The 24,165-nt window shown below is 46.0% G+C and overlaps 1 protein-coding gene across 1 annotated transcript in view; it reads left to right on the top strand.

The window, feature by feature from the left end:
- ANKRD44 (ankyrin repeat domain 44) overlaps positions 1–23,811 on the top strand; it is a 221,194-nt gene extending 197,383 nt beyond the window's left edge. Inside the window, exons 18-29 of the mRNA XM_081095598.1 lie at positions 1,482–1,683; positions 6,110–6,197; positions 7,532–7,649; positions 9,119–9,335; positions 13,533–13,620; positions 15,501–15,584; positions 16,516–16,661; positions 17,125–17,207; positions 19,625–19,707; positions 20,983–21,074; positions 21,851–21,886; positions 23,297–23,811. Of these exons, the coding sequence (XP_080951724.1) occupies positions 1,482–1,683; positions 6,110–6,197; positions 7,532–7,649; positions 9,119–9,335; positions 13,533–13,620; positions 15,501–15,584; positions 16,516–16,661; positions 17,125–17,207; positions 19,625–19,707; positions 20,983–21,074; positions 21,851–21,886; positions 23,297–23,544 (1,485 nt within the window). The 3' untranslated portion in view covers positions 23,545–23,811. The remainder of the gene's footprint in view (positions 1–1,481; positions 1,684–6,109; positions 6,198–7,531; positions 7,650–9,118; positions 9,336–13,532; positions 13,621–15,500; positions 15,585–16,515; positions 16,662–17,124; positions 17,208–19,624; positions 19,708–20,982; positions 21,075–21,850; positions 21,887–23,296) is intronic.
- The last annotated feature ends 354 nt before the right edge of the window (positions 23,812–24,165 follow it).

Genomic DNA, 24,165 nt, shown 5'->3' with positions numbered 1-24,165 from the left:
ATCTGGTAGTTAAAAAATAGTACCATAAAATATACTTTTTTTTTTTCATATGTTCACTGACCTTTTCTTTTTATGTGAGCTGCCTCTTTATGCCCTTTGCACATTTTCTAGTTTTTAAAAATGGTTTGTAAGAGCTCTTGTTATATTAAGGAAACTAACCTTTTTCTGCGCTGAGCCCTTTTTCAAATAAATGGTGCCTGAGTAATCACCGCGGCAGAAACATGGGAGGTGCCGGTGGCCAAAGAGGGGACTTGGGCTGAGGACTCCGAGGACTGGCCTTCCCTCCTGTCTCTCACCTCCCTGCTCCTCCCTGTCCCTGCTCTCTGGATTCCTACACCTTTTCTGTTCTTTATTTCAATGTCCTTTCTCTTGTGTGTACATGGATGCTTTTTACCTCATAGACTTAATAAAAATCAGCTTTCAGACTTTTGTTTTTTAGCATGAAGGCTCTTCCTCTTAGCATAGCATAGGGCCTCATAATAAGTCAGAACTTGGCGCTGCTACACAGAACGTTTTCCCACACTTTTGTCTATGTTTTCATTGTAATCAGTGGAGAGAGTAAAGGGGAGAGGAGGAAGCATCAACTGTGTACACGGCATGATGCAAAGCCTGTGCGATTTTATCTCTTTTTTTTTTAATCCTCCCTGTGAGGCACCTTTTATTGCTCTCCTTTTATAGACAAGGAAACAAACTAAGTGAAATTAAGAAACTCACCCAGGGTCACGTGGCTAGAAATGAAAATATTCAACCACAACAAGGTCTGTACGCCTCTGTGGAATTATGAAGACCACATGTTTTTGGTAACCTTTTGCTCCAGGTTTAACAGAATAATCTCCCGGAGGAAAAAAAAAATCGGATCATGTCAGTATGGTTAGCCTGAACTGGCAGATATAAGCATATATTAATTCATTCAGCTGCTGGTTTGCATTGGGAGAGTAGATCGATAGATACAAATACATGAATCCATTAATACATTCGGTGCCTCTGGGGCAGATTATTTGACAAAAGAGAAAGGGCACGAAGAAATTCATACATAGCTGTGAGTTTCATGCATTTTGATTTTTCAATCTAATTGTTTGGTTTCCTGTTTTTTTGTTTGTTTGGTTGGTTTTTTAAAAATGTATTTTATTGATTTTTTTTTACAGAGAGGAAGGAGAGGGATAGAGAGTTAGAAACATCGATGAGAGAGAAACATCCATCAGCTGCCTCCTGCACACCCCCTACTGGGGATATGCCCACAACCAAGGTACATGCCATTGACCAGAATCGAACCTGGGACCCTTCAGTCCGCAGGCTGACGCTCTGTCCACTGAGCCAAACCGGTTAAGGCTGGTTTCCTGTGTTTTGCTTTATCCCGAGTGTCTGTCTGACGTGCTCCTTGGGGTGGCCTCTGTCTGTGACCTTGGAGGCCGCACCCTCACTGGGGGAGCGGTGGGGTCCGAGGCGAGCAAGCACTCGTGTCACTGGCTTCCCCTCTGCAGGCCTACAATGGGCACCACCAGGCCCTGGAAGTGCTCCTGCAGTCCCTGGTGGACCTGGACATCCGGGACGAGAAGGGCCGCACCGCTCTGGACCTGGCTGCCTTCAAGGGCCACACGGAATGCGTGGAAGCGCTGATCAACCAGGGCGCGTCCATCTTCGTGAAAGACGATGTCACCAAAAGGACCCCACTTCACGCCTCAGGTGGGTCTCGCCCAGAGAATGGTTAGCGTTTTTGCGGCCGACTCGTAAGCTGAGTAAAAGGTTGGCGCCATCTTCTTCCATCCCAACTTTTAAAACATTTTCTTTCTGCATCAGGCATGCCTACACTCTTCCAAAACCCTTGGCTTCCCATCCACGTGGAGGTGATCGGTGTTCTCTGGCCAGATGGGCCCTGGCATCTCCTTTAAAGATGTATTTTTTTAGAGCAGTTTTAGGTTCACAGCAAAATTGAGAGGAAGGCACAGAGACTTCCCACCCACCTCCTGCCGCCCTCTGCATAGCCTCTCCCATTAGCATCGTCCCAGGAGAGTGGTACATACATTACAATTGATGAGCCTACACCGACACCTCCTCCCCATCCCAAGTCCATAGTTTCCATTAGGGTTCACTCTTGCTGTTGTGTGTCCCATGAGTTAGGACAAATGTGGAATGATATGTGTGCATTACTACAGTATCATACAGAGTACAACACTGTAAATCCAGCTCTAATAATCCTCCGTGCTCCGTCTGGTCTTAACTCAAAAGAGAGTGCAGAGCCTTTGGCCAATAGTCATCACAAAATGCTCTGAAAAAGGGCAAGGCCTACTGTGACCTTCAGATAAGTCACATAGAACAAAATCACACAGCATTTTAAAGTGGGAAATTCATGACATTTCAGGGCTGTTTCATAAAAGGAGTCATCAGACAGCGGACTAATCAGCGCAGCGTTCTGCCAGCCTAAATGAGGCCTCTGAGCTTTTGCTCTGATTCTTGGTGCATCGGGTGTAAAAAGAGACTCTTAAAATGTGCATGTAGATATCAAAAAGGAACTAATTGTCTTTTTCTGGGATTTTTCTCTAATACACATACAATCAAACTGTATCAGGACCCTGCTAGAGGTACACACAGATATAAAGTGATGGGGAGAGCCTCTAGCTCAGTGAGGGCATATATGCCTTTGGAGTCAGGGATTCACTGATATCTGCCTTTGATCAGGGTCATAAATATTGTCTTATGATGAGAAATAACTGTCTTATACCATTAAATGAGTGTCTTGAAGAAGCAAAGAGTGAAGATGGTTTTCCAGTAGATTTAATGATCTTGTTGGGAAAATTTTATCAGAATGTTAGACTTTGTAGAAGAATTTCCACCTACAACCCTGAATTTCCAAACCACTGAAGAAAAACAATATGGAGTAGAAAAAAAAACACAAAACATGGCTGTTGCCTAATTACCTGGAAACAATTATTCCTGGGGGAAAAAACTTCAGTCATGAGGTCAGCAGTGGTTGGTTAAATTGCAGTTCTTATTTTACCCACATTCAGTTTTTTTGGTATTGTTGTAAAGCATTATACAGTTTGATATTCTAGGCATCCTTGGCATTATTCTAAAGTTCAAATTTAGTTCTTTTAAAATATTGGTTGCCTACTCTTAAGGCAAGCACCCTGCCTTAGTTACCAGGTACTCCCTGACAACGACAGAGGGCCTCTTTTCATTGTGGAGAATCACTCTTGTAAACAGTGAACCATGAAAAATAACCATGGTCACTCATTTGCCACTGTATAGGTTATGGTCCAATGGAGCCCCCTCGTGGTCAAGCCGACTCACTCCTTTTGGATGTCCCTCAAGTCATTCATTGGGCAACACAGGCTGTCATTCGACTCTGTTCTCCACAACATGTCTGCTCGTGCAAGCTTTAGCCCGTGCTTCCAGAATCTGCTTACCCTGAATCTCTTCCAACTCATTTGAAAGGCCAACTTTTTGTTGTTGTTGTTTCAAATCCTGGGAATTCTGTGAGGAGCAGGAGCCAGAACGGATGTCAGAGGTTTGGGCGCAGCTAGTTGCAATGGCAGTTGCGGCCTTTGAGCAGCGGAGGCGGGGCTAGCCTAAGACAAAGCTGGACTTGGCCCCCGCACAGCCAAGGAGATGTTAGCCATTGGGGAAATGGAGAGTGTGGGGAGCCAACAGGAATTCCGCTTTGGCTGCACTTTTCCACGAAGGGGGCCTTATACTTACCTGAGGGCTATTGGCTCAATCCAAAAAGCAGTACACGCCCCCCCCCCCCCAAAAAAAAAAACACAACAACACACACTACTGTGGATATTGGTTTGCTTTGCAACACACTGGCTCAGTGATAGGAACTTAGATGATTTTTCCCTTTTTCTGTTTAGCCAAAAACCAAATATCCTTGGAGCCTGTAAAGGAGGTCAAGTTGATGAAGAAGGAGGCATCAGTCACACTCCCCTGACCCTCCCTCTGCGTTGGGGACCCATTGCCTTAGCATTTAGCTCCCAGTCCTCTGCCCATCCTTTCCTTTTAAGCATACAGTAAACTGCTCGCCTACAGGCGGTACCGTGTAACAGGTTGAATGAACTACTAAAACAAAGAAAACCCAACGGCAACCACAATACAATGCCTGTGTTCCAGTCCCCAGATTTCCTCCTGAGGTACAGAAATGTACCTGAGAATCAGCCGAGAGCAGCGGTCCACAGAATGTGGGGGGCGTTATTCCTGTGTCTCAGCTGAGTGGTGTCGATGAACGTGAGCTCATTCTAATATGCATTGTCCCTGAAAAACGTGTCATTGAATTAGCATTCTCTCCTGACTGGCATTCGATAAAAGGACTGTAAAGTGCAGCTCTTCCAAGAGCCCTCATTAACCTAACGTAGCTGCATCTACATCTATTCCCTTCTCTCTCCGCATCCATATGGAGGCAAATGCAATGCATGCTGCAGTGTCCTCACCGTTCAGAGAGGAGAGAAGGTCACGATGGAAAACGTACACATTGCTTGTCCTCAGCCTACTCCCCGAGTGGAAGCCATGTCTGTGTGAGGCTGTGGGTGGCATCCAACAAGCTGCAGGGGGGAGCTGCTCCCGCCCCGACTGTCCTCCTGGGAGGCTGCCTCCCAGCACCCGAAGCACCCACCCGCAGGAAGCATCGCGCCTGGTGCGCATAAGTGTAACCAGCAAGGGGTCCAGGCTGCCTGTCCCTGCTTGAGCCAAGGAAGCAGAGACAGGGCTGCATCATATATGAGCATTTATTCCAATACTGCCGGCAGCATGGGGAGCAGCAGGTCATCCACAAAAATCTGCCTTCCCCTCCCCCCCTAAAACCAGCTGCTTATATTGGGTAAAAGGACAAAGCTTACATGGGGAAGTAGGCAAAAGGGTGTGCCAAATGGGCAGTTTGCAGGTAACAATGGCTGGAGATTTGCAAAGGCCTGCGGCAAGGCACGCACAGGCTGGGGGTCTTCACAGGGCTGGCAGCTCTGGTTTCTGCAACAAGGCTGTTCCTCTTCCCATGACAACAGGCCGCTCCCGATGGGGAGGGGGCTGCATTTCCAGGTGAGCTCCCAGGTCCCACGTGCACCTCCAGCCAGGTTAGAATATGCCCTCTTTCATCAGAACAAACCAATCCCGGTGAACAGGGCATGATTCATATTTCTTACAATTACAGCTGGTCCCCAATATTCTATTTCTGCCCCTGTCATAGGGTGTCATGTGATGTGCCTGAGCTGGTCCAGGCCAGCAGCAGTGTCCTGGCTGTGTCTCTTGCCCATTGCCAGCCCTCGCTGTGACCGCTGGTGAATAGGGGTGAGGACCCGCAGCACCTGGGAAGTGGAGAGGAGACCTCTGCAGGGGAAGGGAGGGGAGGGGAAGGGAGGCCAGGGGACCTGGAGTGTGAGGCTGATGGAGAGCCCCACCCCCCCGCCCTTACCCCTGCATGCATGAGACACTGTCAGGCTGTGGTTTGAGGAACTCTGGGACAGAGGTGTCCCTGCAGGCAGCCCATCCAGGCTGTCAATCAACGAGCAGTGAGTGGGCAGCCCCTGTACACCTCCCCGGCCTGAGGGTTTGCTCTCAGTCACTGCGCGTCAATCAGGACGGTTACTTGGATGCCTGCAGAATGTACAGTGACGGAGGGAATATTAGCAGGACCTGTTCGCTCTCTCCCTTCCTCTTCTCGCCTCTCCTCTGCTTCACCTCCTCCCTATCCCCTCCTTCCATCGTATTCCTGCTCCCCTCTCTCCCCTCCACTCCCCTCTCCTGTCCTCTCTTCCTGCTTTCTAAAAAGGTCTGACGGCAGGCAGGACACCGGATTACATAGTACTATTGTGTGACTCTCTCAGAAGAGCAAAAGCAACTGGGAAGCGGGGAGAAATGAAAAAAAGAGATTTGAAAAAAAGGACATCATGTGTAAGGGAAATAACCCTCAGGGCATGAAGCAGGGACCAGTTCGGTAAGGACCAGGGCCCGCTGGGGAGAGCGGAGAAGATGGATGAGTGAAGTCAGCCTCGGGGCTCACTGAGCCGGCAGCTGGTATGACCTGGAATGTGGGGACAGCAGACTGAAGCCCAAGCAGACTTCGCTCGGGAGGGCTGTGTGTGATCGCGTGGGTCTGTGAACAGAATGCCGTTCTCTCTTCCAGTGATTAATGGCCACACCCTGTGTTTGCGGCTGTTACTAGAAATCGCAGACAACCCGGAAGTGGTTGACGTGAAAGATGCCAAAGGACAGTAAGTGTCGCCCTGGGCCGGGCCGGGCCGGCGGCTCATGTCAGTCACGGTGGGTGATGGTTGGTTGGTTTAGCCGCTGGGAGGGCTGACTGCTGAGCGTGAGGTTGGGGGGTACATGTTTGGGTGAAATTCACTGGCTGAGGACCCTGGACTAATGAGGTAGCTTCGTGTCAGAGTATATGCAGGGACGGGCAAAAGTAGGGCTACGGTTGCTCATATGGAAAAAGACGCAGCTTATGATGATTACAGTAGCTCTATTAACTCTAAAGAATGTCACCACGGGACTTAGGAGAGTCTAAGTGCAGTGTGTGTGTGTGTGTGCATGTGTGTATATGTGTGTGTATGTGTGCGTATGTGTGTATATGTGTATATATGTGCATGTATGTGTATATGTGTGTATGTGTGTGTGCGTGTGTGTGTATATGTGTGTGTGTATGTGTGTATGTGTGTGTGTGTGCGTGTGTATGTGTGAGTGTGTGTTGATGAAAAAGCGCCAGCTTCGTACACCTAGGGCCACATAGCCTGGCCTTTGAAAAATAGTCCTCCTTGGCTCCTTCTTCCTCCCCATTTTACCCTCTTTTGAAGCTGCTACATTTTCATGTTCACATTAACAATGGCAATGGCCTCAAGAAGTTATCTCCATCATAAAAATCCTTCATATTTGCCTCCTTCCTTGGGTTTGTTTTTCCCAAGTCCTTCCCACCTGATGGCCTGTTCCTGCCCCAGTCTTCTTACAGAGAGGAAAGGCGGAGCCAGCACGAGTGCCTCACCCCCGGCATGTGAGTCAGTGTCGAAGTGGGAGCTAGGATGCCGCTCCTGGGCCCCAGCTCTCTGCTCTTTCCTCTGTGTTGGCCAGGCTTGTCTGGAAGGCAGCAAGCTCTGGTCAAGTGAAATATTGAGCAAATGCCAACGCAGAACTCTGTGAAGGTCGAACTACTCCGATAGGAGCGAGAGGGTCTCCTTCACGCACGCGCTCCCTGCTCAGTTGATATTTCGAAATGCTTCTGGAAATGATGGGATCACAGTGACCATCCTGAGAAGGAGCCTTTCCCGGCCCACCCACATCAGTCATCCCACTGACACCATTCCAGGTGGCCATTAGATGCCAGAGGCAGAGAGAGACATATATACTAGTTTATATATATATATATATATATATATATATATATATATATATATATATAGAGAGAGAGAGAGAGAGAGAGAGAGAGAGAGAGAGAGAGAGATGGAGACAGACGCAGACAGAGTGACAAAGAGAAGGAGTTCCTCCCACTGGAAGTAATGAGTATTTTGTTTTAATTTTCTTCTAAAAAGCCAATCTATCTCTCTCCTAGAACCCCACTGATGCTTGCAGTTGCATATGGACACATTGATGCTGTCTCATTGTTACTTGAAAAGGAAGCAAATGTAGATGCTGTTGACATCATGGGATGCACAGCTTTGCACAGAGGGGTACGTACGTCTTCCTCAGCCGCAGTCAAGCCATCGTGTAATGAGAACACTTCCTCTTTACTTCCCATATGAGTTTTTAGTGAAAAGATTTTTTCCTCGGATAACCAATGAACCTCAATCGGCCTAAAAGAAATTATAAAATCTTTTGCAAAAGTAAAATAGTGGCAGGTACTCTGAGGTCCTGCTTTTGCGATTTCATGGTCGATTGTGATAACAGAACCACGAACTCCTGCTGTTGGTAGAATTACTTCTACTTTCAGATGACAAAATACTTGCACAGCATAGAAAATTTGCAAAGTATTTTTTCAAAGCACAGAGAAGACAGTTACAATCACTAGTAATCCTACCTCCTGGAGATAACCATTTTTTTGGTTTATATACCAAATCTTCTTCACTGTATATAGATTTATTTTTTTAAATATATTTATTGATTTTTTACAGAGAGGAAGGGAGAGGGATAGGGAGTTAGAAACATCAATGAGAGAGAAACATCGATCAGCTGCCTGCTGCACACTCCCTACTGGGGATGTGCCCACAACCAAGGTACATGCCCTTGACTAGAATCAAACGTGGGATCCTTGAGTCTGCAGGCCGACGCTCTATCCACTGAGCCAAACCGGTCAGGGCAGATTTATTTTTTAAAAAAATTTAAAAAGAGAATACTGAAGATACTATTTGGAACCTACTTTTTTTCTTTTAGAATATCAAGGACCTTTTCCATGTCAGTAAATATTTTCCTGCTCTATCATTTTTAATGGTCCATTGTATGCAGATGCCATAATTTATTCCAGTGATTGCTTAGTGTTGAGTAGCCATGCTATGTCTGACTGTTGACCCATTCCCCGCCTGAAGTATGTATCCTGTGACATTTCTTTGTATACATCTGCTGAGTTGTTTTTTAAAGCATGCCGAGGAAACGAAATCAAACAGAAGCAGAAATAAAAGTGCTCTTTGGGGCTGGTGCCAACCGCCATGGTCGGTGAACAGGAGAGGAACTCTCAGTGGTTGAAGTGATTATCCTCGTCCTTATTTCTTGGGGACTTCCTGTGGGCCATGCAACAGGCTGGGGTCGTTACGTACCTTATCTCGTCAGTCCTCACAACAACCTGTGGGGTCCTTATGACTATCCCCAGGTACAGGTAAATGAAACGAGACAGAGAGCTGAATTGACTTGTCCAAGCTGTACCAGGGGAAGCCAGGATTTAGCTCACACCTTCCTGATTCTAACGCTCATGTGTTCCACTATATCGTAGTACCTTTCATGGTTATGTCTGGAGAGTCTAGATGTTTCCCACAGGCTGATGTCCACACAGACTTTTCTGCTATGAATCTGGCTGGGCTGTCCTCCCGTGAGGCCCGGGCACGCATGTCCTCTGACTCTGAGCCCAGCCTCACTCAGCCGCCTGCTTCACGTCCCGAGCCGGCTGCCCTTCTGACTTTTGTGTTGTGTTTTCAATGCAATCGATTAGATCATGTCGGGTCATGAGGAATGTGTGCAAATGCTGCTGGAGGAAGAAGTCTCAATTCTCTGCAAAGATGCCAGAGGGAGGACCCCCTTGCACTACGCCGCGGCCCGCGGCCACGCCACGTGGCTGAGCGAGCTGCTGCAGATGGCCCTGTCGGAGGAAGACTGCTCTTTCAAGGACAACCAGGGCTACACGCCGCTGCACTGGGCTTGCTACAACGGTGAGTGGACTGCCGTGCGACTGAGTCCAGTGGGTTCCCTCTGAACCCGGCGCCACTGGGATCTCAGGGGAGGGAAAGCAGCACAACGCTGTCAACCTTGATTTCCAATCTTTCTGCATCGGAGACACCTTTTTTCTGTTGTTGTTTTTTTTAAGTATGTTGCCCTTCCTGGCTACTATGATGCCTCAATGGAATAAAAATTCGCTTTCTCCCTTTTTGCTAATTAATAACATAAAACTCATAATCAGGACTTCTAATGAATGAATATCCAGTTTTAATGAAGGTTTCTGATGCTACATGATATAACCAGGGACCCTACAATGAATTAAAATAACACAGCTAAGACCTGTTACGGTTGACTACCAGTCAGACTTCTAGATGATTGATTTGTCTTTGGGCATTTCCTCTTTTATATCTCATTTCCCCCCATTTATTTTGTCGCACTTATAATTCAGAAGATCTAACATTTCTTATTTCACTTATTTGAGTAAAAAAGAAATGCAAGCTCATCGTAAATTTCAAAAATATTGATATGTCTAAGGTAGAATTAAGTCTCCATTTCCAAACTTGCTTTCTGATGTAAGTTGGTGTGTACCTTTAATACTTTCCCCTCGAGGATATAAATACAAATGTATGTGCATCTGTTTTTTTAAACTAGAATCATAGAACAACTATCATTCTATAACTTTCTTTTTTGCTATTGTTTATTTAACATGGTGGGGCACAGGTATAATGGCCACCTGAACAAGAAGATGTCTGCAGACGAAAAACGATGTAGGCAACAACTCCATAGACTGTAACAGAAAGGATTACAGGATCATTTCCTTGCAGGGAGGTAGGGTCAGAGCGGACAGGCAACCCAGCACTCTGCACAGATGATTCTCCGCTAAGAGACGTCTGTTACAGTACTTTTTTATGGTGTAACTCAGGTACTAATGATGGACAAGACAAAGGGACAAAGAACGCAGTCAGTGAGTGCAGTAGTGCCCAGCCGGTGTGGCTCAGTGAACCAGGAGGTCACTGGTTCGATTCTTGGTCAGTGCACATGCTCTGGTTGCAGGCTCACACCCTTGTGGAGGACGTGCAGGAGGCAGCCAATAAATGCTTTTCTCCCACCGATGTTTCTCTCTCTCTATCCCTCTCCCTTCCTCTCTCTAAATTCAACAAAAACATTTTTTTAAAAAAAGAATGCAGTGGCACCAGGGGCCATACCTCCTGGTGGTCTTGCGATGGAAGATGGTTCATAATGGATCCTATCACCAGGTTAATATTTATTCTGGGTGCCATGGCATTCTGGCGGTTACTAACAAAAACATTTATGGTAGGTTTTATGGAACACTGATAATCATCAACTACAAGGCTCTGATAGGCTTGCTCAGTGAAGCTGATCGAAGGTCACCGCAGAAGAGAAATCCGGGACCCAGGCGGGGAGTCAGTTTTGTCCACATCTACTTCTATACACATTCTATCGCAGATATCCTGCAAGTTATTGAGTATCGATAATGATTGATCTCCTTAGTATATTGCAGAGCAGATAAATCAATGTAGGTGTGTGTGTATCACAATCTATTTTTTATTCAACCGGGTCCCTGGGGATGGACATTCGGATAGTTTTCAGGTTTTTCCCTTTTAAAACGAGGCTTTGGTGTGTGTCTATTAGTAGCATGTACCTTAATTCTGTCCGATAAGTTTCCAGAAGGGAAACTATTGATGAGGACATGTGTGTTTTTTAACTTTAATAAATTACACCATGTTACTTTGCAAGAAGGGTGTAATTTATTACTCCCCCAGACGTGTATAAGACCTATATTTCCTCCAAGCTTTTGCCAGCCCAGGAAGATAGCATCTTTTTCCTTTTTGTGAGTGTGAAGGGCAGAAAAGGTTATCTCATTACTTTGGTTTGTGTTTCCCTGTCTAACAGTGTGTTTATTTATTGGTATTTCGTCTTCTGGAAATGACCTTTTCCATCTATTGCTTATTTTTAATGAGTTTTATCTTTCCTCATGCGTTTGCTGGAGTGCCTTGTCATAGAGATAGGAATCCTCCCTGCATGTGCTATGAGCTGCCAGTGTTTTCTCTCAGCCTGTCATTTGTCTCTGGTCTTTGTTTATGATGTCATTTTCCATGCAGAAATTTTGAACGTTTGTGTAGTTGAGTCCGTCATATTTTTATTTGCTGGGATCTAGGTTTCCAGTCCTGCGTAAGGTCTCCCACCTGTAAGTTTATATGGATATTTTCCCATATATTTTCTACTCTGTTTCTATAATTTTATTTTTCCATTTGCAATTCTCATATTAAAATTTTCACCTAGACGGTTTGGCTCGGTGGATAGATCATTGGCCTGCAGACTGAAGGGTCCCACGGTCAAGGGCACATGCCTAGGTTGGGGGCTTGATCCCCAGTAGGGGGCATGCAGGAGGCAGCTGATCAGTAGTTCTCTCTCATCATTGATGTTTCTATCTCTCTCTCCCGCTCCCTTCCAGTCTGAAATAAATAAAAATATATTTTAAAAACATTTTCACTCAGAAACTATGGGGTGCTCTAATTTACAACATTTCATTTTCATTACAGTCCTCTTTCGTCATTGGCTCTGACCAGGAAGAGCCAAATTTTCTACTTTCTCAACTTGGCTTGGTCCCTCCCTGCTACTGGAGGATTGGGTTTCCTTACTTACCAGTGGCTGAGGGCCCCCTAAGCCCCATCTGGGTCAAACCCGGAGATCTCTCTGGCAGGAAGGGGAAGGCGCAGTCAGAGTGTTGGTCTTATGGCAGGTGGCAAACTCACCGACCACATCCTCTCCCCTGAGATGAGGGGAAGGGGGGTGGCAGGGCTCTGTTCTGAGGCCTCGCCAGGTGCAAGCAGGGGAGGGGAGTAGTCCCGCCCTAAGCAGTTCCAGTGCAGTCTCCCTCCCGGGCTGAGGTGAGGGTCAAGCTCCCATCTTCCCAGAATCCCCTTCACCGAGCACTGTGAAACACCGAAAGTCACTCAAGGATGCCCAGTCCTATCTACACAGACCCTTAGGTTGGGGTTCATAGAGTCCCAAAGAGTGGTGTGTGTAGATGCTTCCCTAAGTAGATCCTGGGGGGGGAGGATGGGATTCATACTAATAGAGGGTGTGAAGTGTTTAAGGGAGGGTTGGGTATAGGTGGAAAGCTAAACAGTGTAACTTACATAAAGTTAGGGGATTTTTATATTCATTACTTTATATGTTTTTAACCCTCCTTCCAGCAGTGTCCCTTTTTCTCTTTATAGGTAAAAGAAAGGTTTAGGTTGTGTTTTAATACCAAAAATTGTCTGATCTTCGTCATTCTGAGGTAGATCATGAGAGAGCTGAGTTCAGCCAACAGGAGGTTCCAGGACAACAATCTGTATTCCAAAGCCACATAGTTTGGCATTAATAGCTGTCCATCCCTTCACAGACCACATTCAGGTCCTTTATCCATAAGCTCCCATCATCCTGTGACATCGGTAGGGCAAGTTTCCTCATCTGATTTTTTATCTATGAGAAATTGGGACTCACAGATCCCAAGAGAGTTGCTTTGGATCACGTGACAAGGAAGCCAACAGAGCTGAGGCCTTAACTTAAATGCAGTTGATTTGGAAACTACTTGTCATTTTGTTGAAACTAATTCCTCACATTCATTCCTCTACTTATTTTTTTAAAAATACTTATTGGGTACACATTGTTTGCCAGGAGCTGGTCTTGGTGCCATTTTAAACACTTATACAGTATTTTACACTCAGCATTTTACCCTTTCATCTGCTATTTTCTATCAATCACATCTTCTCCCCTTCACTGGGGTCCATAATTATAAGTGAATTTACTCAGATGGGTGAAGGGGAAATTGCCTGTTGTAAATATAGGCAAACTGAGATGTGTTAGATGTCTACCAATCAAGAGCTGAGCATAACATAGAATCGATTCTGCTTGCAAATGAGGTCCCTTCTCCATCTCGTTCTCTCCATCAGACCATATGGCTTTCATTGTCTTATTTGTTCATTATGTCTCAGAACTCCTGTGAGCATAGTCAATAACATGTTGGCATTTTGTGAATTTTATTCCATGGAGGTTGAGCATTCAGCCGATTCAGAAAAATGCATAAGCCAGAATTCAGTTCTTAGTAACAAAAAAAAATTGATTGTGTTGAACAAAATTTCTCTCTTGGAAACTTCCTAAATTCTTTTGCTTCCTTGCAGGTAATGAAAACTGTATAGAGGTACTTTTGGAGCAGAAATGTTTTCGCGAATTTATCGGCAATCCCTTTACTCCACTGCACTGTGCGATGTAAGTAGAGATGCCAGAAGTCAATGGTGCTGCTTTAATTCCTTCAACGACACGTAGAAAAATTGCCCTTTAAGAAAGGAAAAGGCTTTCACATTACAGATAAGACCAATGTATTCCATTTTGCTGCTAAAGGCAAATAGGTCTGAGAGCGAAGTGTGGTTCCTAATGTTAATGATTTCCAGGAGATTTCTGTGAAATGCCGTGGCTCCAAGGTGGCTCACATGCCACCTTAGAGAAACTGCATGAAGAGGTGGCCTGAGGGGCGCCTGACACCCCATACGCCTCAGGTATACTTCACACCTGCAGCCAAATTCTAAAAATATGCCTGCGAATGATTAGAAAGACATTTTCTACCAGGAAGACTTTTCATGTATTGTAATTCCCTTTCTTCGTATGCTGTAAGGTTTTTTTATGTGTAATTTTTGCTCCAATCTCAATGTGTGAACCATTGTCCAGAGAGTACAGGGACTGTAAGTCAGACTTCCCTGTCAGCCTGCTGGGTCATGGGCACCCAGGTGGACACTTTCTTGAGGTTGGTGGGTGACCTAGTGCCGATCCAGCCTGCTCCCTGACCAGCTGGCCCTGGCACAGGTGATGTGAGTGGCCAGCGCTCTCTAACAGCTTTGAAGCGCTCCACCTTGCTCTCCAGTTTTTCAGCTTTGGCTTCCACAATTCCATGAACAATAGGCCTATTATTTCTCTCACAAGGTTTTTTTGTTTTTGTTTGTTTTTTTATAGTGGCAGACACCCTAAAGGCTTTACTATTATTATTTTAAATCTTTATTGTTGAAGTATTACATATGTCCCCCTCCTTCCACCATTGACCTCTGCTAGCCCACTCCCCACCCCCCACCCCAGGCCTTCACCACCCTATTGTCTGTGACCATGGGTTGTGCATACATGCAGACAAGGTCTTTGGTTGATCACCTCCCACCCCCCACCCTTCCCCGCCTTCCTTCTGAGATTCCACAATCTAAGCTTCTATGTCTCTGGACCTATTTTGTTCCGAGTTGTGCCCACTTAGATTTTGAGGTGTCGTTGCTCACAATTTCTTGTCTTAATTGATTTCTCGGAGTCCTTGTTAGTGTGTTAGCAGCTGTCCCTGGCTGTGGACTCTTAGTATAACTGTCCCGGGACCTTTCCAGGAACCTTAATAAACCTCTTTCCTTTAAAAATTTGGATATAATTTGTTTGGATCTGTGAGAGAGTGGAGCTCAAATCCCAGAGTGACTAACCCACGGCTCCCTGTGAACTCGGAGTCAAGAGGGTGCCCTCCTGAGCTTCTCCTCCCAAGACCTTCAGCTTCAGATCCTACCCTCCTCGCCACAGCTGTTCAGACAAGCAAAGGAGGCAACTTAGGTCAGATAAACAGGCTTTAACACTTCTTGGAGCAGGCGATTCTCCAAAATCTTCAGAGTGGAGACTGCCCGCTTCAGGAAGTGTTAAATAAAGTTCGTTTATATCACCTAAATCAGTGATGGCGAACCTATGACACGCGTGTCAGAGGCGACACGTGAACTCATTTTTGGGGTTGATTTTTCTTTGTTAAATGGCATTTAAATATATAAAGTAAATATCAAAAATATAAGTCTTTGTTTTACTATGGTTGCAAAGATCAAAAAATTTCTATAGGTGACACGGCACCAGAGTTAAGTTAGGGTTTTTCAAAACGCTGACACGCAGAGCTCAAAAGGTTCGCCATCACTGACCTAAATGGTCTTCTTTAAACGTTTTACCAGAACATAGGCCACAGATATTTGCATCAGACTTAAAAAACAACCACCGTCAGATTGTTAAGTATACAGTGCCTGGGAAGATGGACTAGGAGGGGACATATAACTTTTTAAGTGGTGAGATTTTTAATGCTGCTTTCGTTTTAGAATAAATGACCATGAGAATTGTGCGTCACTGCTGCTGGGGGCCATCGATTCCAGCATTGTCAATTGCAGGGACGACAAAGGCAGGTGGGTAACCCAGGACAGCATGCCTCTCCTCCCCACGCATCCCAGCCTCTGCCCTGTGGTTGCAGAGGGCCAAACATCTCTTATTTAGTTTTTAAATGGAAAAGTGATATGTAAGCATGTTTTTTAAATTAAGCATTGTAAAGGATATATACTTAAAACAAGTTTTCCTCCTCGACGCAGCAGCCCCAGCCTCTGCCACGGAGGAAGCCACTAGAAACTGTCCTTTCCAAAGGTGGATAGTCCCTCACATATTGTCTGTGCACAGCTACAAACATCTGTAAAATGTATGTGCTCATATCCCTTCTGTGCAAATGGAGCACTCGATAGCAATGCTCTGCTTTTAGTACATCTTGGAGATCTTCCCAAATACTAAAACCCTTAGATTTACTGTATTCTTTTTAAGGCTGAATATTATTCATCTGAATGGATATATTATAACTTAATCAGCCTACCCGCTATGGAAGAATATTTAGGTTATTTCCAGTACTTTGCTATCTCAAAAGGTGGTGCAGTTCATATGTGCCTGGTCCTATGACCCAAGTGTATCTAGGAGATAAAACCCTAGAAGTGGTTAAAAGGCCAGTAGTTTTTAAAGTTGACAAGTAATGCCAGGTTGTCCTCCCCAAAAAATCATTCACATTAGATGACGTGGGCTTTTTAGAAAAATAGCCAGTGATCTACAAATTTAAGGTGTAATTTTGAAAGTATCTTTATCCAAGGGGAGAGAAAAGCCACTGGGACTCAAGATTAAAGCGGTCAACAAAGATGCTAATTTCATGATCAGGGCCACCAGCTCACCCCCTCCTCCCTGCATTGATGACCCTGCCGAGGGGCCTGGTGATCATCTCCGTGACCTGCCGTGTTTCTCTGGCGTGCACGGAGCGCGGGGGTGAGGTTCCCAGGAAGCTAACGCCGCTCGTTCCGCCGCCAGGACGCCGCTGCACGCCGCAGCCTTTGCGGACCACGTGGAGTGCCTGCAGCTGCTGCTGAGACACAGCGCCCAGGTGAACGCGGCCGACGACGCGGGCAAGACGGCGCTGATGATGGCCGCGGAGAACGGGCAGGCGGGCGCCGTGGGTACGTGCCCGAGGGGGGACTGCCCATCCGTGCCTGTCCAGCACCAACGGCAAGGGCAAGCAAAAAGCCGTTAGTCTCTTGCTATATACCCATAAAAAGACCAACATTTCACCTAAGCCACCGGCTCCACTTGTTCATTGTCCACAGTCCCGTTACTGGCTGCTCGGTGGGCCTGATCCAAGTGAGCCAACCTCTCAGCAGGGAAATCTCTTGACGTTGAGAAACCAGAGGTAACACAGAGTCATTGTACCTGGGGATAAAGCTGTCAAACAATGGATGCCGACAGGCCTTGGATTTGGCTAGAACAATCGTGGCCATAAATGGTTCCTTTTTTTCTTAAACACATGAAATAGGATTATGTGAGCTGCACTCATTGAGATCTGTTATTGTTTCTGTAGTAACTTCTTTAAAGTGCATTAATTGGCATGTAGTCTGAGTAGCTTTCTTTTGTTTTTTTTTATAGACATTCTGGTGAACAGCGCCCAGGCTGACCTGTCTGTGAAGGACAAGGATTTGAACACACCCTTGCATTTGGCGTGTAGTAAAGTATGTAAAGAAATATGACACACTGTTATTCAGTATAATAATAATAGTAATAATGATGATGATGATAAATACCACTTCATTCTACCTCAAAAGTGCATATCATGGCCCCTAATTAAGAGGTCCATTTCCCCAGGATGATGGCCCCGCTAAGCAGAGTTGGAGGAGGAAAAGCAAGGGTGTACCACACAGGTGGACGGGATGTGCTTTGCGTGGCGTTGGCCACTTGCATGCTGACTGCAGTGTGGCTTGATGCTGCCACTGTGTCTGTGGTACCACCTTTTGGTTATAAACACACATTAGGACCTCAGATACATGGCTTCTAGAATATGAGCCTCTCCACTTGTTCTCATTTTGTTTTGTTGGAAGGCCTTGTAATAAAACAGCCCAAATGCTCTCCTGTGAGGCAAGTCAGTGTGTTCGTGTGCAGGTCTACCCTCTCCCTTTTTTCTGGTGCCTAGTCCAATGCAAAGAACGCATTTGTGTGTGTGGTGTTTTGTTTTTTTAAAAAAAAATAGCATTGTGTTCACTGCTTCAGCAAAAGATAAATGGCACATAGGAATGTGATTTCACAGAAGCGGGATCATACTGCTTACAACCTGCTTTTGTTCCTGAGTCACATGTTATGAATAGCTTTCTTGTGTAGACATTTCATAATGTTTTCAAAGATGCATGGTACTCTCTACCTTAGGAATGTGCCACCCTTTATTCAGCCTACTCCCTCCCGTTAGGCATTTGCTTGTTTTCAAATACAAGCTACTCTACATAATAATAACTGTGGTGCAATGTTTTAGGAAGCCTTGTTCCTTTAAACTAAATGTCTAAATGTGAAATTTTTGAGCCTGGGCTATGAACATTTTAAAGTCCAAATTCCCCTAAAATGAAGTCTTAACTATTTACACTCCACCAGTAGTATATCAGAATGAAACCTCCGTGGATATTTCTAAAGTTATATTTAAGGGTCTCCTTTCTAAGGCATTGTGGTATGATGGCAGCTGACACCAGTGATGGTGTTTATTTCAGTACTAGAGGTCTGGTGCATGAAAATCATGCACTGGAGGGTGGAGAGTGTCCCTCAGCCAGGCCTGTGACCTCCCGCAGTCCAGGAACCCTTGGAGGATGTCCGCCTGCTGGCTTAGGCCCATCCCCCCCTCCCCCGGGGGATCAGGCCTAAGCCGGAAATCAGACATCCCTCTCACAGTTTGGGGCTCTCAGAGTGCGGTTCCCTTCACTTCTTACTGCCCGCCTGCGGCAGAGGCGGGAGAGGCTCCCGCTGCGCTTGCCAGCCATGAGCCCGGCTTCTGGCTGAGCGGTGCTCCCCCTGTGGGAGTGCACTGACCACCAGAGGGCAGCTCCTGTGTTGAGCGTCTGCCCCTTGGTGGTCAGTGCGCATCATAGCAACTGGTCGTTCGGCCATTCGGTCGATTTACATTATTAGGGTTTTATTACATAGGATAGTTCCAGCATTAAAGGTGTTATCTGTATCCAGCGGCACCGGCAGTCTCAGCTGTTCCTCTCATCAGTTGCATTTTCTCCCTTCATGTTCAGGGTGTCCCAGGGAAACCACAAAAAGTGCTCCGTTTCATCAAGTGTGTTTCAAGGTGTAGTTTTCATGACTATAAATGCAATGCTTTTCAAACGTTATTGTGCCATTGAATCACCCGAGGATATTGTTAAAATTCAGCTTCTGATTTAGGAGGGCGGGAGTGGGGCCTGAGATTCCACGTCGCTAAGTGCCAGGTGATGCTAATGTTGTTGCTTCGGGTCACAGGGGCTCAGGAAGCCAGCACCTTCACGGAGCGCAGGCCTGAAACCGTGAAAGCGCCTCTGACGGATCCATTAAAATTACCCACTGTTGTCATAAGGTGCAGAGATCATTTCCCCTTGCTGAGGAGGAAATGAATAGGCTTTCTTGAAAAAGAATCCTTTCACAATATAAGGCAGTAACTGATGAGTGACACAGATAATAGGTGACATGCGAACTTCAAGGATAAATGGATCCAGGAAGTGGTCAATCATGAAGACTTGAGGAAGGATATGGGACTTGACTTACATTTAAAAAGTGAATGTTAAAGGATACTTCTAATTCTCCTCCCTGTTTACCAGCTGACCCGGCTGAATTCGTATTGGTTTCAGCTCCCTGGACATTAGTTCTAAAACTTATCCTAGAAATGTTAGTATTTCAGATCAGATTTATATTAACCAAGTCATAATGGGACCTCATTTGGAATCTTGGAGAATCTAGGGCCCTGGGACTATTTGCTTTTTAGAAGAAAAAGGAATTACTCAGATGATGGCCTTATAACATGTATACAGGCAGAGGACATTCATTTCACATTTAAAGCCCAATGAAGTGATTGTTCTGGAACTTTTCTAAGTCTCCATCCTGAGTCTCTGATCATTTTCTTTTTCTTCCCTAGGGTCATGAAAAATGTGCCTTGTTAATACTTGACAAGATACAAGACGAGAGCCTTATTAATGCCAAAAACAATGCACTGCAGACGTAAGTGTGATGGCTAGAGCTGGACTCAGACCCAAATTCCTAGTCATTTATTCAACACATGTGAAGAGCTTGCTCTGTGCCAGGCTGGAGCTGGGACACAGTAGTGAGAGCACAGAACCACTCCTCCTTCGTGAAGTTTAGTCACACACCTGCAGCTCAGACCCAGCCAGACAGTTTCCGTTAGAACCTGCATTTTGATATGCCGGCATAGAGATTTGTGAGGTCTGTGTTTTTCTTTGCTGATATTTCTATGGTAATATTATAAATTTACTGGGCTATTAGGAAAACGTATGGGCTGACCTATTTGGGAAATATTTGTATACTGGTAAATGTATTAGCATTATGTGTTCTTCCTAGAAAATGACAGTTTTATAAATTAGGTTCCCAGAATATATTTGAAGAGTTTCTAAGCAATTTGTCTTAATTACATCTTAATGTAATTCAGTGTTATCCTCAGTGTGAAAAACTTAAAAAGCTGCTTTAGCTTTAGCCATGTGGCTCAGTTGGTTAGAGCATCATCCCATATACCAAAAGGTTGTGGGTTCGATTTCCAGTCAGGGCACATACCTAGGTTGCAGGGTCGATCCCCGGTTGGGGTGCATACAGAAGGCAACCAGTTGATGTTTCTTTCTATCTCTCTTCTTCTTTGTAAAATCAGTTAAAAGATCAGCATATCCTCAGGTGAGGACTAAAAATAATAATAAATAAATACATAAGTGCTGTTCTATTTTCTATTTTAGGAAATTATGTATTTGTTTTAAAGGGCAAAGAATATTAGCATTTTTTCATTAAAATTCTTAAGGAATAGATAGCAGAACATACTAACTTTGACATTGTTCTTTAAGATGTTCTAAATTCAGTAAAATACCGCTTAGTAATAACAAAGAGGTTTGAGGTTATATATGTGAGTGATATTAGACAGTCATATTGATGAACTGGGTGAGACAGTGATTCAAATGCAAGCGTACAGCTCAAGGGTTAAAGAACCTTCTAGAAAATGCACCAGAGCTTAAGTTCTTCTGTCTTCCTATTTACTGTCATTGAGGTTGTTTGAGATGCAGAGTATTTGTGATATCTGCAGAGAAATCTGGGCCAGCTTGGAAGGACTGTTGGGTCATTAGCACCTGGAAAAGACCTGGTCAGCAAATCTCTTTTCCCCCCCCCAGTAAAAATGTTCAGAGGCTATTTATGGATTCTTACCCACTGGCTGCCTCTTAGCAATGCAGGCTGCCCAAATGGCGCATCTCCCGCCTGACGCCCTGTGTTCTTTCTCAGGCCCCTGCACGTCGCTGCGCGCAATGGCCTGAAGGCCGTGGTGGAGGAGCTGCTGGCCAAAGGGGCCTGCGTCCTCGCTGTCGATGAGAACGGTGAGTGGGAAACGGACACGATCACGGCAGGTGCCTTCCCTGTGCCGGGGAGCCAGAGGACAGGAGGGATGTAGGAGCTAGTTGAAGAGGCAGTAGGAACCCTCTCCCTTCGGAGCCCCCCGTGTGTGAGAAATCAGCAAGGATGCTGTGTCCTGTCTGTCTTCGTTAAAGTGCAGTCTCCCTGTAGCCACCACTGCCTCCCATTGTGCATGTGACGTCAGCAGCGAGGGTCGCTGGCTCCTCAGCGTGGCGGTTAAAATGCCCGAGACACACGGACGAGCTGGCACCTTGGCATTCGCCATGCTGACCGCACACACTGAAGAGTGAGGGATTCCCCATCATCCATGCATGCTCAAGGGCTCGCGTCAGCACCAGGTCTCTGTGTTCCAGTCCATTCTGAGATCAAACCTTTTTCTTTTCTTTTTGAGAACAGACCAGAACGCATATTCCCAGGATGGCTATTTGGGGAATGTGAATAAGAATTTTAAATTCATGTCTAGGCTTGACACTTCTCTTGATCTAGATAACGTCCCTTTTCTGAATGAACTAACTCTCAGCAGCTTTCTCCTCTGCTTCCTACGAAATTGTGAACCCCAGGATTGTATTAGATGCCATTCGAAGCACAATGCCTGTTAATTAGCCTTGGGGAGCAGGCACGGGACTTCTGGATATTTACTAATTAAGTAAATTTTTCAGAATGTGGCATGAATCGTGGCATTTAATTAACGTCGTATAATAAAATGCATTAACGTAACTCAATTAACTGCTTATTACAGGTATTGGAATTAGCAGCTCATGCCCATTGCTCAGAAGTAAGCAGCCCTATGGCGTCATTAGCTATAACTCCTGTTAGTTTGGTTTTGCGGCCCCGTTTCCCCTAGCATGTTCCCTGCCCCATCCCTGGCCCGATTCATCTAGGAGATGCAGAAAGTTCGCTGTTACTCCATCCGTCTGGTTTTCCTGCCTCCCCTCCCCTCACCCTCTACTCACCGTTGTAGACTTTGGGGCTGGCGTGCAGAGGCCTACGGCTTTTCTCCACAATGACCAGAGACCAGAACACGCAGTGTTCGCTTCTCTGGTGTAAGTCTGCTACACCCGAGGCTCATCCAGCCCTTACGGACCTTGAGCCAGTGGGAGTGTGGCTTGTCTCGGAGCTTAGCTGCATCCCAAAGACCTCGGAACATCTGGGGCGCGTTAGTACAGCCCCACAATCCTCTTCCTTGACTCATCACAGACCTTCGTGGCAGAGGACGTTAAGATATCCGACCATTCTTGTTTGTTTTCACACCAGAGAAGGAATAATCTGTTAAGAGGGGCGAGGAGGGGGAGGCAGAAATGAGGTCAAGCGCTGATAAACAAAACAACAGACAGTTCGGTTTTATTGAGCCGGTTCCTCTTGAGTAAATGAGCGAGAAGTCGTGGCAACTCCGGCCAGCAGAGAGGACAGGATGGCCTGGAACCAAAGCGGACAAAGGCAGCCATCATGACACCCACGAGTATCTATTTCCCTGCGCACCTGTTTCGTGCTCTGAGCTCACTCTCCCCTCCGATGTCAGCCATCCAGCCTAAATGGTAGAGCAGGGCACGACTATGCCAAGCATCGCGATTTCCCCACCTCGGCTGCCTTTAGGTTGGCAATGTTGCTATTTTTTAAAATTCTGTTAAGTTTTGTTGTTTTTTTAAATGATGGTACATGTTCAACGACACATGACCAGTGCCTGCCTGTTTCTGACCTCCTCGCATGATTCCGTTTTTCTAGAGCCAGTTAATGGTAGGATCTGACACACAACCGCCTACAATGGAAAGCCATTGTTCTCAGAATGAGCGTGCTCCGGCCCCGGCCGAGGCCCATGGTGTGAGTGTGTGTGCTCGCCAGTGGGAGCCCCTTCCTGGCTGTCCCGTGGCTGTTTTTTTGTGGAATTGTGTCCCCCCTGCCCCACCCCTCCTCGTGTTTCCATTCACTAGACAAAGACTGGAATTCTGCCTAATTTTGGATAATGTAGTGCTTGTCGTTGTCACGTAAGCTGAAAAGGATCCCCCAACCCTCCCGAGAATGCCTCCCCTCCAGGCCCCTCTCACCTCGCCCCTAGCATGCCCTGTGAGAAGTAACTCCTCCCTTTGCCTGCATGATTGCTAACTCAACATACATCTCCGTGGGAGGTCGGATGAGATGTACTGTGGATGCTCGGACTAACCACTGCCTTGTCTGCATTTACGCCCAGGTCATACCCCGGCCCTGGCTTGCGCTCCTAACAAAGACGTGGCTGACTGCCTGGCCCTCATTTTGGCTACCATGATGCCTTTTTCTCCTTCCAGTACAATGACGGCTGTCAACTCGGTTTGTTTTAAAAAAGCCAATTTGAACAGGACGACCCTCTCCAACCTGGGTAGCATGGTTAGCCTGTGCAGTAACGACGTAGGCTCGGAGGATGGGTGCAATGAGAACGACTCTGATTCGGAAACCTTTTGACCTTGGACTGTAGACGTTTTCCCTTGGTCGACCCTGTTGGAGGAAGGGGAAGAAGCTCGGATTCCGGGTTTAGGTCGTGTTCCAGTGTTATTATGGGCCCGAGCTACCAGAAGCCGGTAGAGAAGGGATTCATTCATCAGACTGAGGGAGGGCAGCTAGGCCGGAGGACCAAGCACTCACACGGATGGGCCCTGCTTTTGATCCGTCTCATGCTTTCCTTAGCTCTAAGAGACTTCTGTGAAAGTCTACCTCTCATTTTAAAGAAGGAATAAAAAAAAAAATGCATTTAATTCTTTTTCTTTGGGGATAATGCACTGAGAGGGAACTGTTGTCCCCTATAAAGTGTGGTGTGTTTTTTTATTTTATTTGTTTTGTTCACATACTCACTTGGCAGTGAGTTGTCAGAAGTGTATCATGCATGTCCCCAGGAGGGAAGGGGAGGCAGGGGCAGATAGGAAAAGCCTCCAACCTCCTCTCCCTTTGCTGTTTACGTCCTCACTAGAACCCAAAGGCAAACGTATTCCTCTCTGGAAATCATGCCTGTAGTCATCTTTCTGAGGGAGACCGATGATCCGTGTCCTCCCTAGAGTGAGCCCTTCAATAGCCAGGACTTCTTCCCGA

Source organism: Myotis nattereri (assembly GCF_964212035.1).
Source record: "Myotis nattereri genome assembly, chromosome: 7".
Classification (NCBI taxonomy): Eukaryota; Metazoa; Chordata; class Mammalia; order Chiroptera; family Vespertilionidae; genus Myotis; species Myotis nattereri.
Note: the sequence above shows the minus strand (reverse complement) of the source record. Positions and strands in the feature narration are given on the sequence as shown.